This window comes from Tachyglossus aculeatus, chromosome 3, assembly GCF_015852505.1.
Source record: "Tachyglossus aculeatus isolate mTacAcu1 chromosome 3, mTacAcu1.pri, whole genome shotgun sequence".
Classification (NCBI taxonomy): Eukaryota; Metazoa; Chordata; class Mammalia; order Monotremata; family Tachyglossidae; genus Tachyglossus; species Tachyglossus aculeatus.
Genome location: NC_052068.1, coordinates 23,919,714 through 23,934,032, shown reverse-complemented (window position 1 = coordinate 23,934,032; position 14,319 = coordinate 23,919,714). Strand labels below are relative to the sequence as shown.

At 50.0% G+C, this 14,319-nt stretch overlaps 1 protein-coding gene across 1 annotated transcript in view; it reads right to left on the bottom strand.

The window, feature by feature from the left end:
• ABCC2 (ATP binding cassette subfamily C member 2) overlaps positions 1 to 14,319 on the bottom strand; it is a 117,351-nt gene that overhangs the window by 2,354 nt on the left and 100,678 nt on the right. Inside the window, exons 27-31 of the mRNA XM_038743866.1 lie at positions 12,554 to 12,655; positions 10,998 to 11,141; positions 10,060 to 10,218; positions 5,573 to 5,739; positions 999 to 1,193 (exon numbers count right to left, since the gene is read on the bottom strand). Of these exons, the coding sequence (XP_038599794.1) occupies positions 999 to 1,193; positions 5,573 to 5,739; positions 10,060 to 10,218; positions 10,998 to 11,141; positions 12,554 to 12,655 (767 nt within the window). The remainder of the gene's footprint in view (positions 1 to 998; positions 1,194 to 5,572; positions 5,740 to 10,059; positions 10,219 to 10,997; positions 11,142 to 12,553; positions 12,656 to 14,319) is intronic.

The window sequence follows — 14,319 nt, the reverse complement described above, 5'->3', positions numbered from 1 at the left end:
CTTCTCCATCTAAGGATGGTAAAAAACTCCCACCTGGAGCCTGATTCCCTCATTCATTCATTCATTCATATTTATTGAGCACTTACTGTGTACAGAGAACTGTACTAAGCGCTTGGGAAGTACAAATCGTCAACATATAGAGGATGGATAGGGACGAATGAATATAGAGAAGGTCCCTACCCAACAACGGATTCATTCATTCATTCATTCAACCGTATTTATTGAGTGCTTACTGTGTGCAGAGCACTGTACTAAGCGCTTGGGAAGTACAAGTTGGCAACATCTAGAGATGGTCCCTACCCAACAACGGGCCCACAGTCTAGAAAGGGGAGACAGACAACAAAACAAAACATGTGAACAGGTGTCATTGGAATAAATAGAAGTAAAGCTAGATGCACATCATTAACAAAATAAAATAGAATAGTAAATATGTACAAGTAAAATAAATAGAGTAATAAATCTGTACAAACATATACAGGTGCTGTGGGACTCATGTATCCGTCTCTTACTCCCCGACACCTTCATTCATTCATTCATTCAATCGTATTTATTGAGCGCTTACTGTGTGCAGAGCACTGGACTAAGCACTTGGGAAGTACAAACTCGCAACATCTAGAGACGGTCCCTACCCAACAACGGGCCCACAGTCTAGAAGGGGGAGACAGACAACAAAACATGTGAACAGGTGTCATCAGAATAAATAGAAGTAAAGCTAGATGCACATCATGAACAAAATAGAATAGTAAACATGTACAACTAAAATAAATGGAGTAATAAAGCTGTACAAACATATATACACGTGCTGTGGGACTCACGCATCCTTCTCTTACCCCCCCGACACCTTCATTCATTCATTCAGTCAGTCAGTCAATCGTATTTATTAAGCGCTTACTGTGTGCAGAGCACTGTACTAAGCGCTTGGGAAGTACAAGTTGGCAACATCTAGAGACGGTCCCTACCCAACCTTCCCTCATCCCGGCCTCGTGCCCACACCCCACCTGTCGCTGTCCATGATGGTGTGGAGCCGGTGGGCGATGGTGAGGACCGTGCAGTCGGAGAACTCGCTCTGGATGGTCATCTGAATGAGGCGGTCCGTCTCCAGGTCCACCGCGGCCGTGGCCTCGTCCATGATGAGGATCTTGGATTTGCGGAGCAGAGCCCGGCTCAGGCACAGCAGCTGCCTCTGCCCCACGCTAAAGCCGGCACGACAACGCAACCGAGGTGAGGATTAGCGGCTCAGGCCGGGACGGAGAACCCCCGGACGCTTTGGCAGGGCCCCTCAGGGGACCCCAGGGTCCCCTGTCGCCTCAGCTGCTCAGCTAGCCTCTAGTGTGAACCGGGGAGCCTCGGAGCGAAGGGGCTGTCCTTAGTTCTCTCCAAGCCACCCTGGCCCCCAAAGGCTGACAGCTGTTCCCCAGGTCCCCTAGGGCTGTAGGGAAAGGCCTTTGCAACCTCATTTTGACAGAAAGACCCAGAATGGAGAACTCAAACAAGACCTAAAGGTAAGCCATCTCTTTGTGGTAAAGGGACTCGGTATTTAATCAATCAATCGTATTTATTGAGCGCTTACTGTGTGCAGAGCACTGGACTAAGCGCTTGGGAAGTACAAGTTGGCAACTTAAATATATATTTAAAGCCAACAAGCGGGAATTCTACTCTCCTCCTCCTCCCCACCTTGGGAAAGGAAGTTAGAAGCAGCTTGGTGGGCCCGGGGAGTCATAATCCCCTCCTTCCTCTCCCCCCTCCCCGTCCCCCCCGCCTTACCTCCTTCCCCTCCCCACAGCACCTGTATATATGGATATATGTTTGTATGGATTTATTACTCTTTTTATTTATTTTACTTGTACATATTTATTCTATTTTATTTTGTTAATATGTTTGGTTTTGTTGTCTGTCTCAATCAATCAATCAATCAATCGTATTTATTGAGCGCTTACTATGTGCAGAGCACTGTACTAAGCGCTTGGGAAGTACAAATTGGCATCACATAGAGACAGTCCCTACCCAACAGTGGGCTCACAGTCTAAAAGGGGGAGACAGAGAACAGAACCAAACATACCAACAAAATAAAATAAGTAGGATAGAAATGTACAAGTAAAATAAATAAATAAATAGATAAATAGAGTAATAAATATGTACAACCATATATACATATATACAGGTGCTGTGGGGAAGGGAAGGAGGTAAGACGGGAGGATGGAGAGGGGGACGAGGGGGAGAGGAAAGAAGGGGCTCAGTCTGGGAAGGCCTCCTGGAGGAGGTGAGCTCTCAGCAGGGCCTTGAAGGGAGGAAGAGAGCTAGTTTGGCGGATGCGCGGAGGGAAGGCATTCCAGGCCCGGGGGATGACGTGGGCCGGGGGTCGATGGCGGGACAGGCGAGAGCGAGGTACAGTGAGGAGATTAGTGGTGGAGGAGCGGAGGGTGCGGGCTGGGCAGTAGAAGGAGAGAAGGGAGGTGAGGTAGGAGGGGGCGAGGTGATGGACAGCCTTGAAGCCCAGGGTGAGGAGTTTCTGCCTGATGCGCAGATTGATCGGTAGCCATTGGAGGTTTTTGAGGAGGGGAGTAATATGTCCAGAGCGTTTCTGGACAAAGATAATCCGGGCAGCAGCATGAAGTATGGATTGAAGTGGAGAGAGACACGAGGATGGGAGATCAGAGAGAAGGCTGGTGCAGTAGTCCAGACGGGATAGGATGAGAGCTTGAATGAGCAGGGTAGCGGTTTGGATGGAGAGGAAAGGGCGGATCTTGGCAATGTTGCGGAGCTGAGACTGGCAGGTTTTGGTGACAGCTTGGATGTGAGGGGTGAATGAGAGAGCGGAGTCGAGGATGACACCAAGTTTGCGGGCTTGTGAGACGGGAAGGATGGTAGTGCCGTCAACAGAGATGGGAAAGTCAGGGAGAGGACAAGGTTTGGGAGGGAAGACAAGGAGCTCAGTCTTCGACATGTTGAGCTTTAGGTGGCGGGCGGACATCCAGATGGAGATGTCCTGAAGGCAGGAGGAGATGCGAGCCTGGAGGGAGGGGGAGAGAGCAGGGGCAGAGATGTAGATCTGGGTGTCATCAGCGTAGAGATGAGAGTTGAAGCCGTGGGAGCGAATGAGGTCACCAAGGGAGTGAGTGTATATTGAGAACAGAAGGGGACCAAGCACTGAACCTTGGGGAACCCCCACAGTAAGAGGATGGGAGGGGGAGGAGGAGCCTGCAAAAGAGACTGAGAAAGAACGACCGGAGAGATAAGAGGAGAACCAGGAGAGGACGGAGTCTGTGAAGCCAAGGTCAGATAACGTGTTGAGGAGAAGGGGGTGGTCCACAGTGTCAAAGGCAGCTGAGAGGTCGAGGAGGATTAGGACAGAGTATGAGCCGTTGGATTTGGCAAGCAGGAGGTCATTGGTGACCTTTGAGAGCGCAGTTTCCGTGGAATGAAGGGGACGGAAGCCAGACTGGAGGGGGTCGAGGAGAGAGTTGTTGTTGAGGAATTCTAGGCAGCGCATGTAGACAACTCGTTCAAGGAGTGTCTCCCCCTTCTAGACTGTGAGCCCACTGTTGGGTAGGGACTGTCTCTATATGTTGCCAACTTGTACTTCCCAAGCGCTTAGTACGGTGCTCTGCACACAGTAAGCGCTCAATAAATACGATTGATTGATTTTACTTGTACATATTTACTCTATTTTATTTTGTTAATATGTTTTGTTTTGTTGTCTGTCTCCCCCTTCTAGACTGTGAGCCCGCTGTTGGGTAGGGACTGTCTTTATATGTTGCCAACTTGTCCTTCCCAAGCGCTGAGTACAGTGCTCTGCACACAGTAAACGCTCAATAAATACAATGAATGAATGAATAAGGACCTGGGTTCTAATCCTGGCTCTGCCATTTGTCTGCTGTGTGACCTTAGGCAAGTCACTTTACTTCTCTGTGCCTCAGTTACCTCACCTGTAAAATGGGGTTTAAGACTGTGAGCCCCATATAGGACAAGGACTGTGTCCAACCTGATTTACTTTGTATCTACCCCAGCGCTTAAAACAGTGCCTGGCATAGAGTGGGAGCTTAACAAATACCCTTAAAGAAAAAGAGGAAAAAAACTGTACATTGGCTGACTAGAGGGAGGTGGACCACAGTCCATTGGGTGGCCTCTGATGTATCCCCAGTGTAATCAATCCAGTTTGGCATGGCTGGTTGAAGAAGAAGGCGTGGACTAATAATAATAATAATAATGGTATTTGTTGAGCGCTTACTATGTGCAAAGCACTGTTCTCAGCACTGAGGAGGCTACAAGGTGATCAGGTTGTCCCATGGGGGGCTCACAGTTTTAATCCCCATTTTACAGATGAGGTAACTGAGGCACAGAGAAGTTAAGTGACTTGCCCAAAGTCACACGGCTGACAGTTGGCAGAGCTGGGATTTGAACCCATGACCTCCGACTCCAAAGCTCGGGCTCTTTCCAGTGCTCACACCTGAGGTCCCACAAGGAAAGGAGCAATGGCATCTGCAGGCAGGAGACCATGCCCTCTTCACTGGGCATCACCCGCGACTGTGCCCCTTCTAGACTGTGAGCCCACTGTTGGGTAGGGCCCGTCTCTATATGTTGCCAACTTGTACTTCCCAAGCTCTTAGTACAGTGCTCTGCACACAGTAAGCGCTCAATAAATACGATTGATTGATTGATTGCCATCCAAGGCTGCAGGGCACTCCCTTATCCCTATGAGTGATGCTATTAGCGTTAATATGAGATTTGTTAAGCACCTATTATGCGTTCCAAGTGTTGGAGTAGATACAAGTTAATGGGTAGGGCACAGTCCCTGTTCCACATGGGGCTCACAATCTAAGGGGGAGAGAACAGGCATTGAATCCCCCTTAGATTATTATTATGAGATCACCAAGGTATTAGTGTTAATATGAGATTTGTTAAGCACCTACTATGCGTTCCAAGTGTTGGAGTAGATACAAGTTAATGGGTAGGGCACAGTCCCTGTTCCACATGGGGCTCACAATCTAAGGGGAGAGAGAACAGGCATTTAATCCCCCTTAGATTATTATTATGAGATCACCAAGGTATTAGTGTTAATATGAGATTTGTTAAGCACCTACTATGCGTTCCAAGTGTTGGAGTAGATACAAGTTAATGGGTAGGGCACAGTCCCTGTTCCACATGGGGCTCACAATCTAAGGGGGAGAGAACAGGCATTGAATCCCCGTTTAACAGGTGAGGAAACTGAGGCGCAGAGAAATGAAGTGACTTGCCCAACGTCATGCAGCAGACAAATAGCAGAACTGGCATTAGAACCCAGGTCCTTTGACTCCCAGACGAGTGCTTTAACCACTAGGCCAATGCTGCTTCTCCCATCCCACTGAGCCCACTGTTGGGTAGGGACTGTCTCTATATGTTGCCAACTTGTACTTCCCAAGTGCTCTGCACACAGTAAGCGCTCAATAAATATGATTGATTGATTGATTCAGGGCCACAGCATTCTACCCCGACCTGCTCCCATCGTCCAAGTGTTCCTCTTTGCCTCCTGGCATCACCTCCGTCCGGCCTGAGCCCCTTTGGGGCTGGGGGATCTCTGTGCTCTGGAAATTACCTGAGATTCTCGCCAGCCTCGCTCACTTCGTAATTCAGTCCCCCGGGCAGGCCGGACACGTAGGGCTTCAGGTGAGCCAGCTCCAGGGCCTTCCAGACGTCCTCATCCGAATAGCGGTGGAAAGGATCCAGGTTTATCCGTAGAGTCCCGGAGAACAGGATGGGGTCCTACGGGGGATGGAGAGAGAGCTGCAGGCTGGACCGGCGAGGGTCGCCCTCCTGGCCAGGGCCCTGAGGCAAAAGCAGCTTCCGTCAGAGTAATAGTTGTGGTACTTGTTAAGTGCTTACTAAGTTCCAGGCGCTGAACTAAGATGCTGATGCTGAACTAAGATGCTGAACTAAGATAATACCTATCTATTCTATTTATTTTATTTTGTTAGTATGTTTGGTTTTGTTCCCTGTCCCCCCTTTTAGACTGTGAGCCCACTGTTGGGTAGGGACTGTCTCTATATGTTGCCAATTTGTACTTCCCAAGCGCTTAGTACAGTGCTCTGCACATAGTAAGCGTTCAATAAATACGATTGATGATGATGGTGCTGGGGTGGATACAAGCAAATCTGGTTGGCCACGGTCCCTGTTCCACAAGGTGCTCACGGTCTTCATCCCCATTTTACAGATGAGCAGATTAGACTGTGAGCCCACTGTTCGGTAGGGACTGTCTCTAGATGTTGCCAACTTGTACTTCCCAAGCGCTTAGTACAGTGCTCTGCACACAGTAAGCGCTCAATAAATACGATTGATGATGATGGTGCTCACGATCTTCATCCCCATTTTACCGATGAGCAGATTAGACTGTGAGCCCACTGTTGGGTAGGGACTGTCTCTAGATGTTGCCAACTTGTACTTCCCAAGCGCTTAGTACAGTGCTCTGCACACAGTAAGCGCTCAATAAATACGATTGATTGATTGATTGATTGATGAGCAGAGAGAAGCAGCATGGCTCAGTGGAGAGAGCCTGGGCTTGGGAGTCAGAGGTCATGGGTTCTAATCCCAGCTCCGCCACATGTCTGCTGTGTGACCTCGGGCAAGTCACTTCACTTCTCTGAGCCTCAGTTCCCTCATCTTTAAAATGGGGATGAAGACTGTGAGCGCCACATGGGACAACCTGAGGCTCACTTCTCTGAGCCTCAGTTCCCTCATCTTTAAAATGGGGATGAAGACTGTGAGCTCCACATGGGACAACCCGATCACCTTGCATCCCCCCCAGTGCTTAGAACAGTGCTTTGCACATAGTAAGCACTTAACAAATGCCATTATTATTATTATGAGATCACCAAGGTACAGAGCAGTTAAGTGATTTGCCCAAGATCTCATAGCAGACAAGTGGCGCTGTTCCACGTGGTGCTCACGGTCTTCATCCCCATTTTACAGATGAGATCACCAAGGTACGGAGCAGTTAAGTGATTTGCCCAAGATCTCATAGCAGACAAGTGGCGGAACTAGAACCGAAGTCCTTCTGATTCCCAGGCCTGTGGTCTATCCACTAGGCCACGCTGCTTAATTCCCAAAGTACTTTCACATTTTTGAGCTCATTTTTGTCCTCCCGCTATTCCTGTGAGATTCTTGTGAGATGCTGTGAGAAGCAGCGTGGCTTAGTGGAAAGAGCCCGAGCTTGGGAGTCGTCAGAGGTCATGGGATCTAATCCCGGCTCTACCACTTATCGGCTGTGTGACTTTGGGCTAGTCACTTCACTGCTCTATGCTTCAGTTTACCTCATCTGTAAAATGGGGATTAATAATAATGATGGCATTTGTTAAGCACTTACTATGTGCCAAGCACTGTTATTAAGCACTGGGGTAGATACAGGGTGATTAGGTTGTCCCACGTGGGCTCACGCTTTTAATCCCCATTTTACAGATGAGGGAATTGAGGCACAGAGAAGTTAAGTGACTTGCCCCAGGTCACATGGCAGACAAGTGGCGGAGGCAGGATTAGAACCCATGTCCTCTCCCAAGCCCACACTCTTTCCATTAAGCCACACTGACATGGGACAACCCGATTACCTTGTATCTACCCCAGCGCTTAGAACAGTGCTTGGCACATAGTAAGCGCTTAACAAATACCACCATTATTATTAAATATAATCATCATCATCATTATTGTTATTATTAGATAAGGGAAAGCAGCCAGTATTATGCCCTTTTTACCGACGAGTAAACAGGCACAGAGAGGTTAAGTGTCATGCCCCAGGTCTAGGCCAGGAGCAGAGCTGGGGCTAGAAACCAGTTATGGGCAGGGACCATGTCTGCTAATTCTGTTATAGTGTGCTCTCTCAAACATTTAGTACAGTGCTCGGCACATAGTAAGCGCTCAATAAATACCATTGATTGAAAGTAGACCGCTTCGCCTCCAGACACCAGCACTCCCTCCCCAGGAGGGTGAGAGGCAGGCGAGACTTGGAAAAGAGGGGCTCCTGCAGCAGCATGACCTAGTGGATAGAGCATGGGCCTGGGACTCAGAAGGACCTGAGTTCCAATCCTGATTCCGCCCCTTGGCTGCTGGGTGAACTTGGGCAAGTCACTTAACTTCTCTGGGCTTCAATTCCCTCACCTGTAAAATGGGAAGCAAGACTATGAGCTTCATGTGGGACAGGGACTGCGTCCAAACTGATTCCCTTGCATCTACCCCAGAGCTTAGTAATAATAATTATTGTGGTATTTGTTAAGCGCTTACTACGAGTCAGGCTCTATACTAAACACTGAGGTAGGTACAAGCTAATCAGGTTGGACACAGTCCCTGTCCCACACGGAGCTCACAGTCTCAATCCTCATTTTACAGATGAGGTAACTGAGGCCCAGATAAGTGAAGGGACTCGCTTAAGGACACGCAGCAGACGAGTGGCAGAACAGGGATTAGAACCCGGGTCTTTCTGACTCCCAAGCCTACGCTCTAACCACACTGCTTCACCAATGCCTGGTGCATAGAAAGTACTTAATAGATACCATAAAAACAAACACAAAGAAACAAATGGTTCGAAGAGTCCTGCCGTCCTATCTAGCCACCAGTAATAATAATAATAATAATAATGATGGCATTTATTAAGCGCTTACTACGTGCTTACTATGAGTTCGGGAAAGTTCAACAGAACAATATAACAGACATATTCCCTGCCCACAGCAAGCTTATGGTGTAGAGGATTGTCAGAGCCAGGTTTAAAACCCAGGTCCTCTGAGTCCCAGGTGTGGGCTCTTCCCATAAAGGCTAGTATGTTCATTTTATTTCCTATGCATACAGCTCCACTGAGAAAAACCAACCCCCTCTGCTCCCCCCAATCCTCCCCCATCCCATTTCTGTTTTCTTCCTTACTTTGATGGCCAAAAACCACTAGTTCCCATTCCCATTTGCACTATGTGCAAAGCACTGTTCTAAGCACTGGGGAGGTTACAAGGGGACCAGGTGGTCCCATGGGGGGCTCACAGTCTTAATCCCCATTTTACAGATGAGGTAGGTGAGGCCCAGAGAAGTGAAGTGACTTGCCCAAAGTCACCCAGCTGACGAGTGGTGGAGCTGGGATTTGAACCCATGACCTCTGACTCCAAAGCCCAAGCTCTTTCCACTGGGCCAAGCTGCTTGTCCTCCAGCCCTCCCCGCCCCATTTATTGATCTTCCCCTGGCCATTCTGTTCTCCTTCCAAGGCCTCCACCACTCCCTCAGTCTCTTCCTCCCTTCAAGGCCCTACTGAGAGCTCACCTCCTCCAGGAGGCCTTCCCAGACTGAACCCCTTCCTTCCTCTCCCCCTCGTCCCCCTCTCCATCCCTCCCATCTTACCTCCTTCCCTTCCCCACAGCACCTGTACATATTTATTACTCTATTTATGTATTTATTTATTTTACTTGTACATATCTATTCTATTTATTTTATTTTGTTAGTATGTTTGGTTTTGTTCTCTGTCTCCCCCTTTTAGACTGTGAGCCCACTGTTGGGTAGGGACTGTCTCTATATGTTGCCAACTTGTACTTCCCAAGCACTTAGTACAGTGCTCTGCACACAGTAAGCGCTCAATAAATACAATTGATTGATTGATTGATTGATCTAGCTCTGCCAATGTCCGCCCCGGGCCTGTTCTCTGAGGAGCCATGGCTCGAGGGCCTCTGCTGGGCAGCTACTACCACCTTGTGTGTTTTCTCCCAAACCACTCGCACAGGCCGGAAAGTAGCCAGTGATGGAGTAAACTTCCAGCGAAGAGTCTTGCCCCCAGGGAGGCGACCACTTGGTTTTTCGGACCCGGCCAAGTCCGCAATGGCTCTCCCTCTGGTTAGGGGGCTGGGGGAAGTTCGAAGGTGTGTCTCCAAGCTCCTGAGGTGCAAGGACCCCAAGAGGCCTGAAGTCCTGGCCCAGGCTGCAGCAGGGCAACCCTCGGAGTCTTTTCTTTCTCTCCTACAGTGGGAAGGGCCCTGGAAGTTGGGTTGGGGAAGGCCCCAGTGGCTCCTGACTGGGAAAGGGGGCACGGGAAAGGGAAGGTGAGGGAAGAAAAGGGAGGGCGCTGACCTGGGGGATGATGGTTAGTCTCTCCCGAAGGTCGTGGAGCCCAATGGAGGCAATGTCCAGCCCATCCACCAGAATCTTGCCCCCAGCAGCCTCCAGGATCCGGAAGAGGCAGTTGGTGAGCGAGGACTTTCCAGCCCCAGTCCTGCCCACGACGCCGATCTGCAGAGATAATAATAATAATAATAATAATAATGGCATTTATTAAGCGTTTACTATGTGCAAAGCACTGTTCTAAGCGCTGATACCATTGGGCCATGAGAGGCGAGGTTCCCCGGGTCCCCCGGACCCCCAAGTTCCCAAGGCCTCATCCCACAGACAGGGGAGACCCTTCCTTCCCGGCTGTATGTGCTCCAGCATATCATTCTGCTCTGAACCCCCGAGGAGCTGAGACCCATCTAGCTCGTTGTGAGTAGGGAAGGTGCCTGTTTATTGTTGTATTGTACTCTCTCAGGCACTTAGTACAGTGCTCTCCACACAGTAAGCGCTCAATAAGTACAATTGCATGAATAATAATGACAGCATTTATTAAGCGCTTACTATGTGCAAAGCACCATTCTAAGCGCTGGGGAGGTTACAGTGTGATCAGGTTGTCCCACGTGGGGCTCACAGTCTTAATCCCCATTTTATAGATGAGGTAACAGAGGCTTAGAGAAGTGAAGTGACTTGCCCAAAGTCACACAGCTAAGTGGCGGAGGCTGGGATTTGAACCCATGACCTCTGGCTCCAAAGCCTGCGCTCTTTCCACTGAGCCACGCTGCTTCTCATATGAATGAATGAATTAATCTGTTCTCCCTGCCCAGGTGAAAAAGGAAGCTGGTTTGAGCTTCGCCCCAACCTCCACTGAGGTTCAAGGGGCAGATGGAGCTCTCCTGCCGTCCCCTCCTCTCCCCGCATCTTCCCCGTCCCCTCCTGTGCCCTCCGTGGCCCAATACACTCACCTTCTCCGTGCTCCCGATGGCACAGCTGATCCCCTGCAGCACCAGATCCAGCTCCGGGCGGTACCGCACTTGGTAGTCCACGAACTGGATCTCACCTCCGCTGGGCCAGCCGGGCGGGGGCCTCTTTTTGGTCACCCAGGGGGCCTGGATATGGAGACCAGAGCATTAGGAGATGGCAGCCCTTGAGCAGCTGTTGTTAGAGAAGCAGCGTGGCTCAGTGGAAGGAGCCCGGGCTTTGGAGTCAGAGGTCATGGGTTCTAATCCCGGCTCTGCCAATTGTCAGCTGGGGGACTTTGGGCAAGTCACTTCCCTTCTCTGGGCCTCGGTTCCCTCATCTGTAAAATGGGGATGAAAACTGTGAGCCCCCTGTGGGATGACCTGATCACCTTGCAACCTTCCCAGCGCTTAGAACAGTGCATTGCACATAGTAAGCACTTAATAAATGCCATCATTATTATTATCATTTCAGAGGATAAGTGGACAGGAAAGACTGGTCTCCGCATGTTCATTCATCCATTCAATCATATTTATTGAGCACTTACTGTGTGTCAAGTACTGTACTAAGTACTTGGGAGAGTACAATATAACAATAAACAGATATATTCTCTGCCCACTATGAGCTTATGTGAGCTTGAGCCTCCTGATCGTCCGTCCGCCCGCTTCCACCACAAGCCCAACTCTGGCCCAAGGGGCCCAGGTGACCCAGTTTCCTGGTCCACCATTTTACATGCTCTGGATTCCTCTGCACTCAGGCTGGTGCCAGTCTGATGCCAGCCCGAATTTCCATGGCAACCCGAAACAGGTTTGGAGGCCTCCCAGCAGATGAGGCAACCCTCCTCAGGGACCCAGATCAACCCGGTGCCTGTGACGTCCCAGGCCCTGCCGATTTGTCATGGATGGACTGGCGGGATGGGCAAGACCTCTGCCTCCGGCGAGGCCCATCTGGCTCAGTGAGTACTCCGAGAGAGCCCACAGCACGGCTGGGCAAGGGCTTATTTGAGTGGATGTGCCCCAGTGGGTGTCGACTCCTCCGCCCACCTTCCCCCCAGGCCAGACCGAGGAGCCGACGAGACCCGCCTCTAGGACCACGAACCTGGGAAACTAACTCTGCCCTTTCCCTCTTGGAATCTACCCAAACCAAATGTCTCTGGTGCTTTAGGGCAGGAGAGAGAAGGAGAAGGGAAAAGGGGTGGGGTGGGAAAGGAAGCGAGATGGAGAAAGGAAGGACAGAAGAAAAACTAACAATGAAGAGAATAGTGGGATTTGGAGGAAGACGTAAAGCAGGAGATGGATCAGGAAAAGACTCTTATTTTGTTAGTATGTTTGGTTGTGTTCTCTGTCTCCCCCTTTTAGACTGTGAGCCCACTGTTGGGTAGGGACTGTCTCTATATGTTGCCAACTTGTACTTCCCGAGCGCTTAGTACAGTGCTCTGCACACAGTAAGCGCTCAATAAATACTATTGATTGATTGATTGATTGACTCTTCCAAACAGAGCACTGTGTATCTTCCCTTCCTCCCTCAGACCTGCTCTCTCACCACTGCCACTCCTCCTTACCTCATTCTCTACTTTCATGTATTCGTGTATCCGCTCCACAGCCACAATATTGGTCTCCAACTCTGAAGTCATTCTCACCAGCCAGTTCAGAGTCTGTGTGATCTGTCCCAAGACCAGAAGATTCTGGGGTTACCATTTGCCTCAGTCCCCCCCAACCAGATTGGGTCAAAAATGTTTTAGCTTCCTCCCCTGTGGTGGTGGCTTCACTCCACTCTCAAGTGTCAGGGCTCAGACCCCTCACCTCACCACTCCCAAGAGCCATCGCTGGGAGGGGCCCCATTTCTCCTTCATCGTCCCTTTCAACGTTGTAGATCCCTCTGGCTCAGACTGTGGACTTCAGTGAGGTGGGTGCACAAGGTGGAACTGCCCAGGCTCCGGGGAGAAAGTGTGACCTAGTGTTTAAAGCACTGACCTGGGGGTCAGAAGGACCTAGGTTCTAATCCCAACTTGCCTGCTGTGTGACCTTGGAAGAGTCACTTAACTTCTCTTTGCCTCAGTTATCTGCAAAATGAGGATTAAGACCGTGAGCCCCGTATGGGACAGGGGCTGTGTCCAACTGGGTTACCTCGTATCTACCTTAGTGCTGAGAACAGTGCCTGGCACATAGTAAGAGCTTAGTAAATATCACAGTGAATTATCATTATTATTATTAGAGTGGAGTTGGCTGTTGGAATGGGAGGGCAGGGCTTGGCCTGTGGCAGGAGGCGCTGAATAGAGTAGCTACTGTGTGTCGTCCTGCCCCTGGTTCTTGACCCTCCCCATCCCCCACCATGGACTGTGGCCAGTAAAAGTGGCAGGGAGTCTCACTTGCCTCAGGAGCAAGCACCTGGCCACACCACGGGCCCTCTCCGGCCCTGTGGTAGAGGCAATAATAATAATAATAATAATAATGGCATTTATTAAGCACTTACTATGTGCAAAGCACTGTTCTAAGCACTGGGGTGGATACAAGGTGATCAGGTTGACCCACCTGAGGCTCACAGTCTTAATCCCCATTTTACAGATGAGGTCACTGAGGCTCAGAGAAGTTAAGTGACTTGCTCAAGGTCACACAGCCGACATGTGGAGGAGCGGGGATTTGAACCCATGACCTCTGACTCCAAAGCCCGTGCTCTTTCCACTGAGCCACGCTGCTTCCCCAGGCAAGGAACCTCAACCCAGATTTCAGCCAGTTGGGGTCCTTTGAGGCCCACTGATTCTTCAGGAAGAGGGGTTTGAGAGAGGATGCAGAAGCCCTCTTCACCCTCCCTCCCTCTGCCAGTACCAGAGGGCTGGTAGAGCAGCGGGCTGGCATCAGGCCTCCTGGATCCTTAACTGACTCGCTGCGTGATTTAAGGAAACGGGAGGCCCAGAGAGGAAATTCTTCGATTGTTCCACGTCATGGCACAAATCAGCGCTCTTGCCCGCACTGGTCACCAGAGCATCAGCGCAGGGCATTATTCCTCTAGCCCACACCACGTCCCTACAGACTAGCTCTCTGCAGAGCCCAGAGAACGATTCTAAAGAAATACGAGCTTCAGGACCAGCGATAGCTGAGAGCTCACCTCCTCCAGGAGGCCTCCCAGACTGAGCCCCCTCCTTCCTTTCCCCCTCCTCCCCCTCCCCATCCCCCCCACCTTACCTCCTTCCCCACCCCACAGCACCTGTATATGTGTATATATGTTTGTACGTATTCATTACTCTATTTATTCATTTTATTTGTACATATTTATTCTATTTATTTTATTTTGTTAATATGTTTTGTTTTGTTGTCTGTCTCCCCCTTC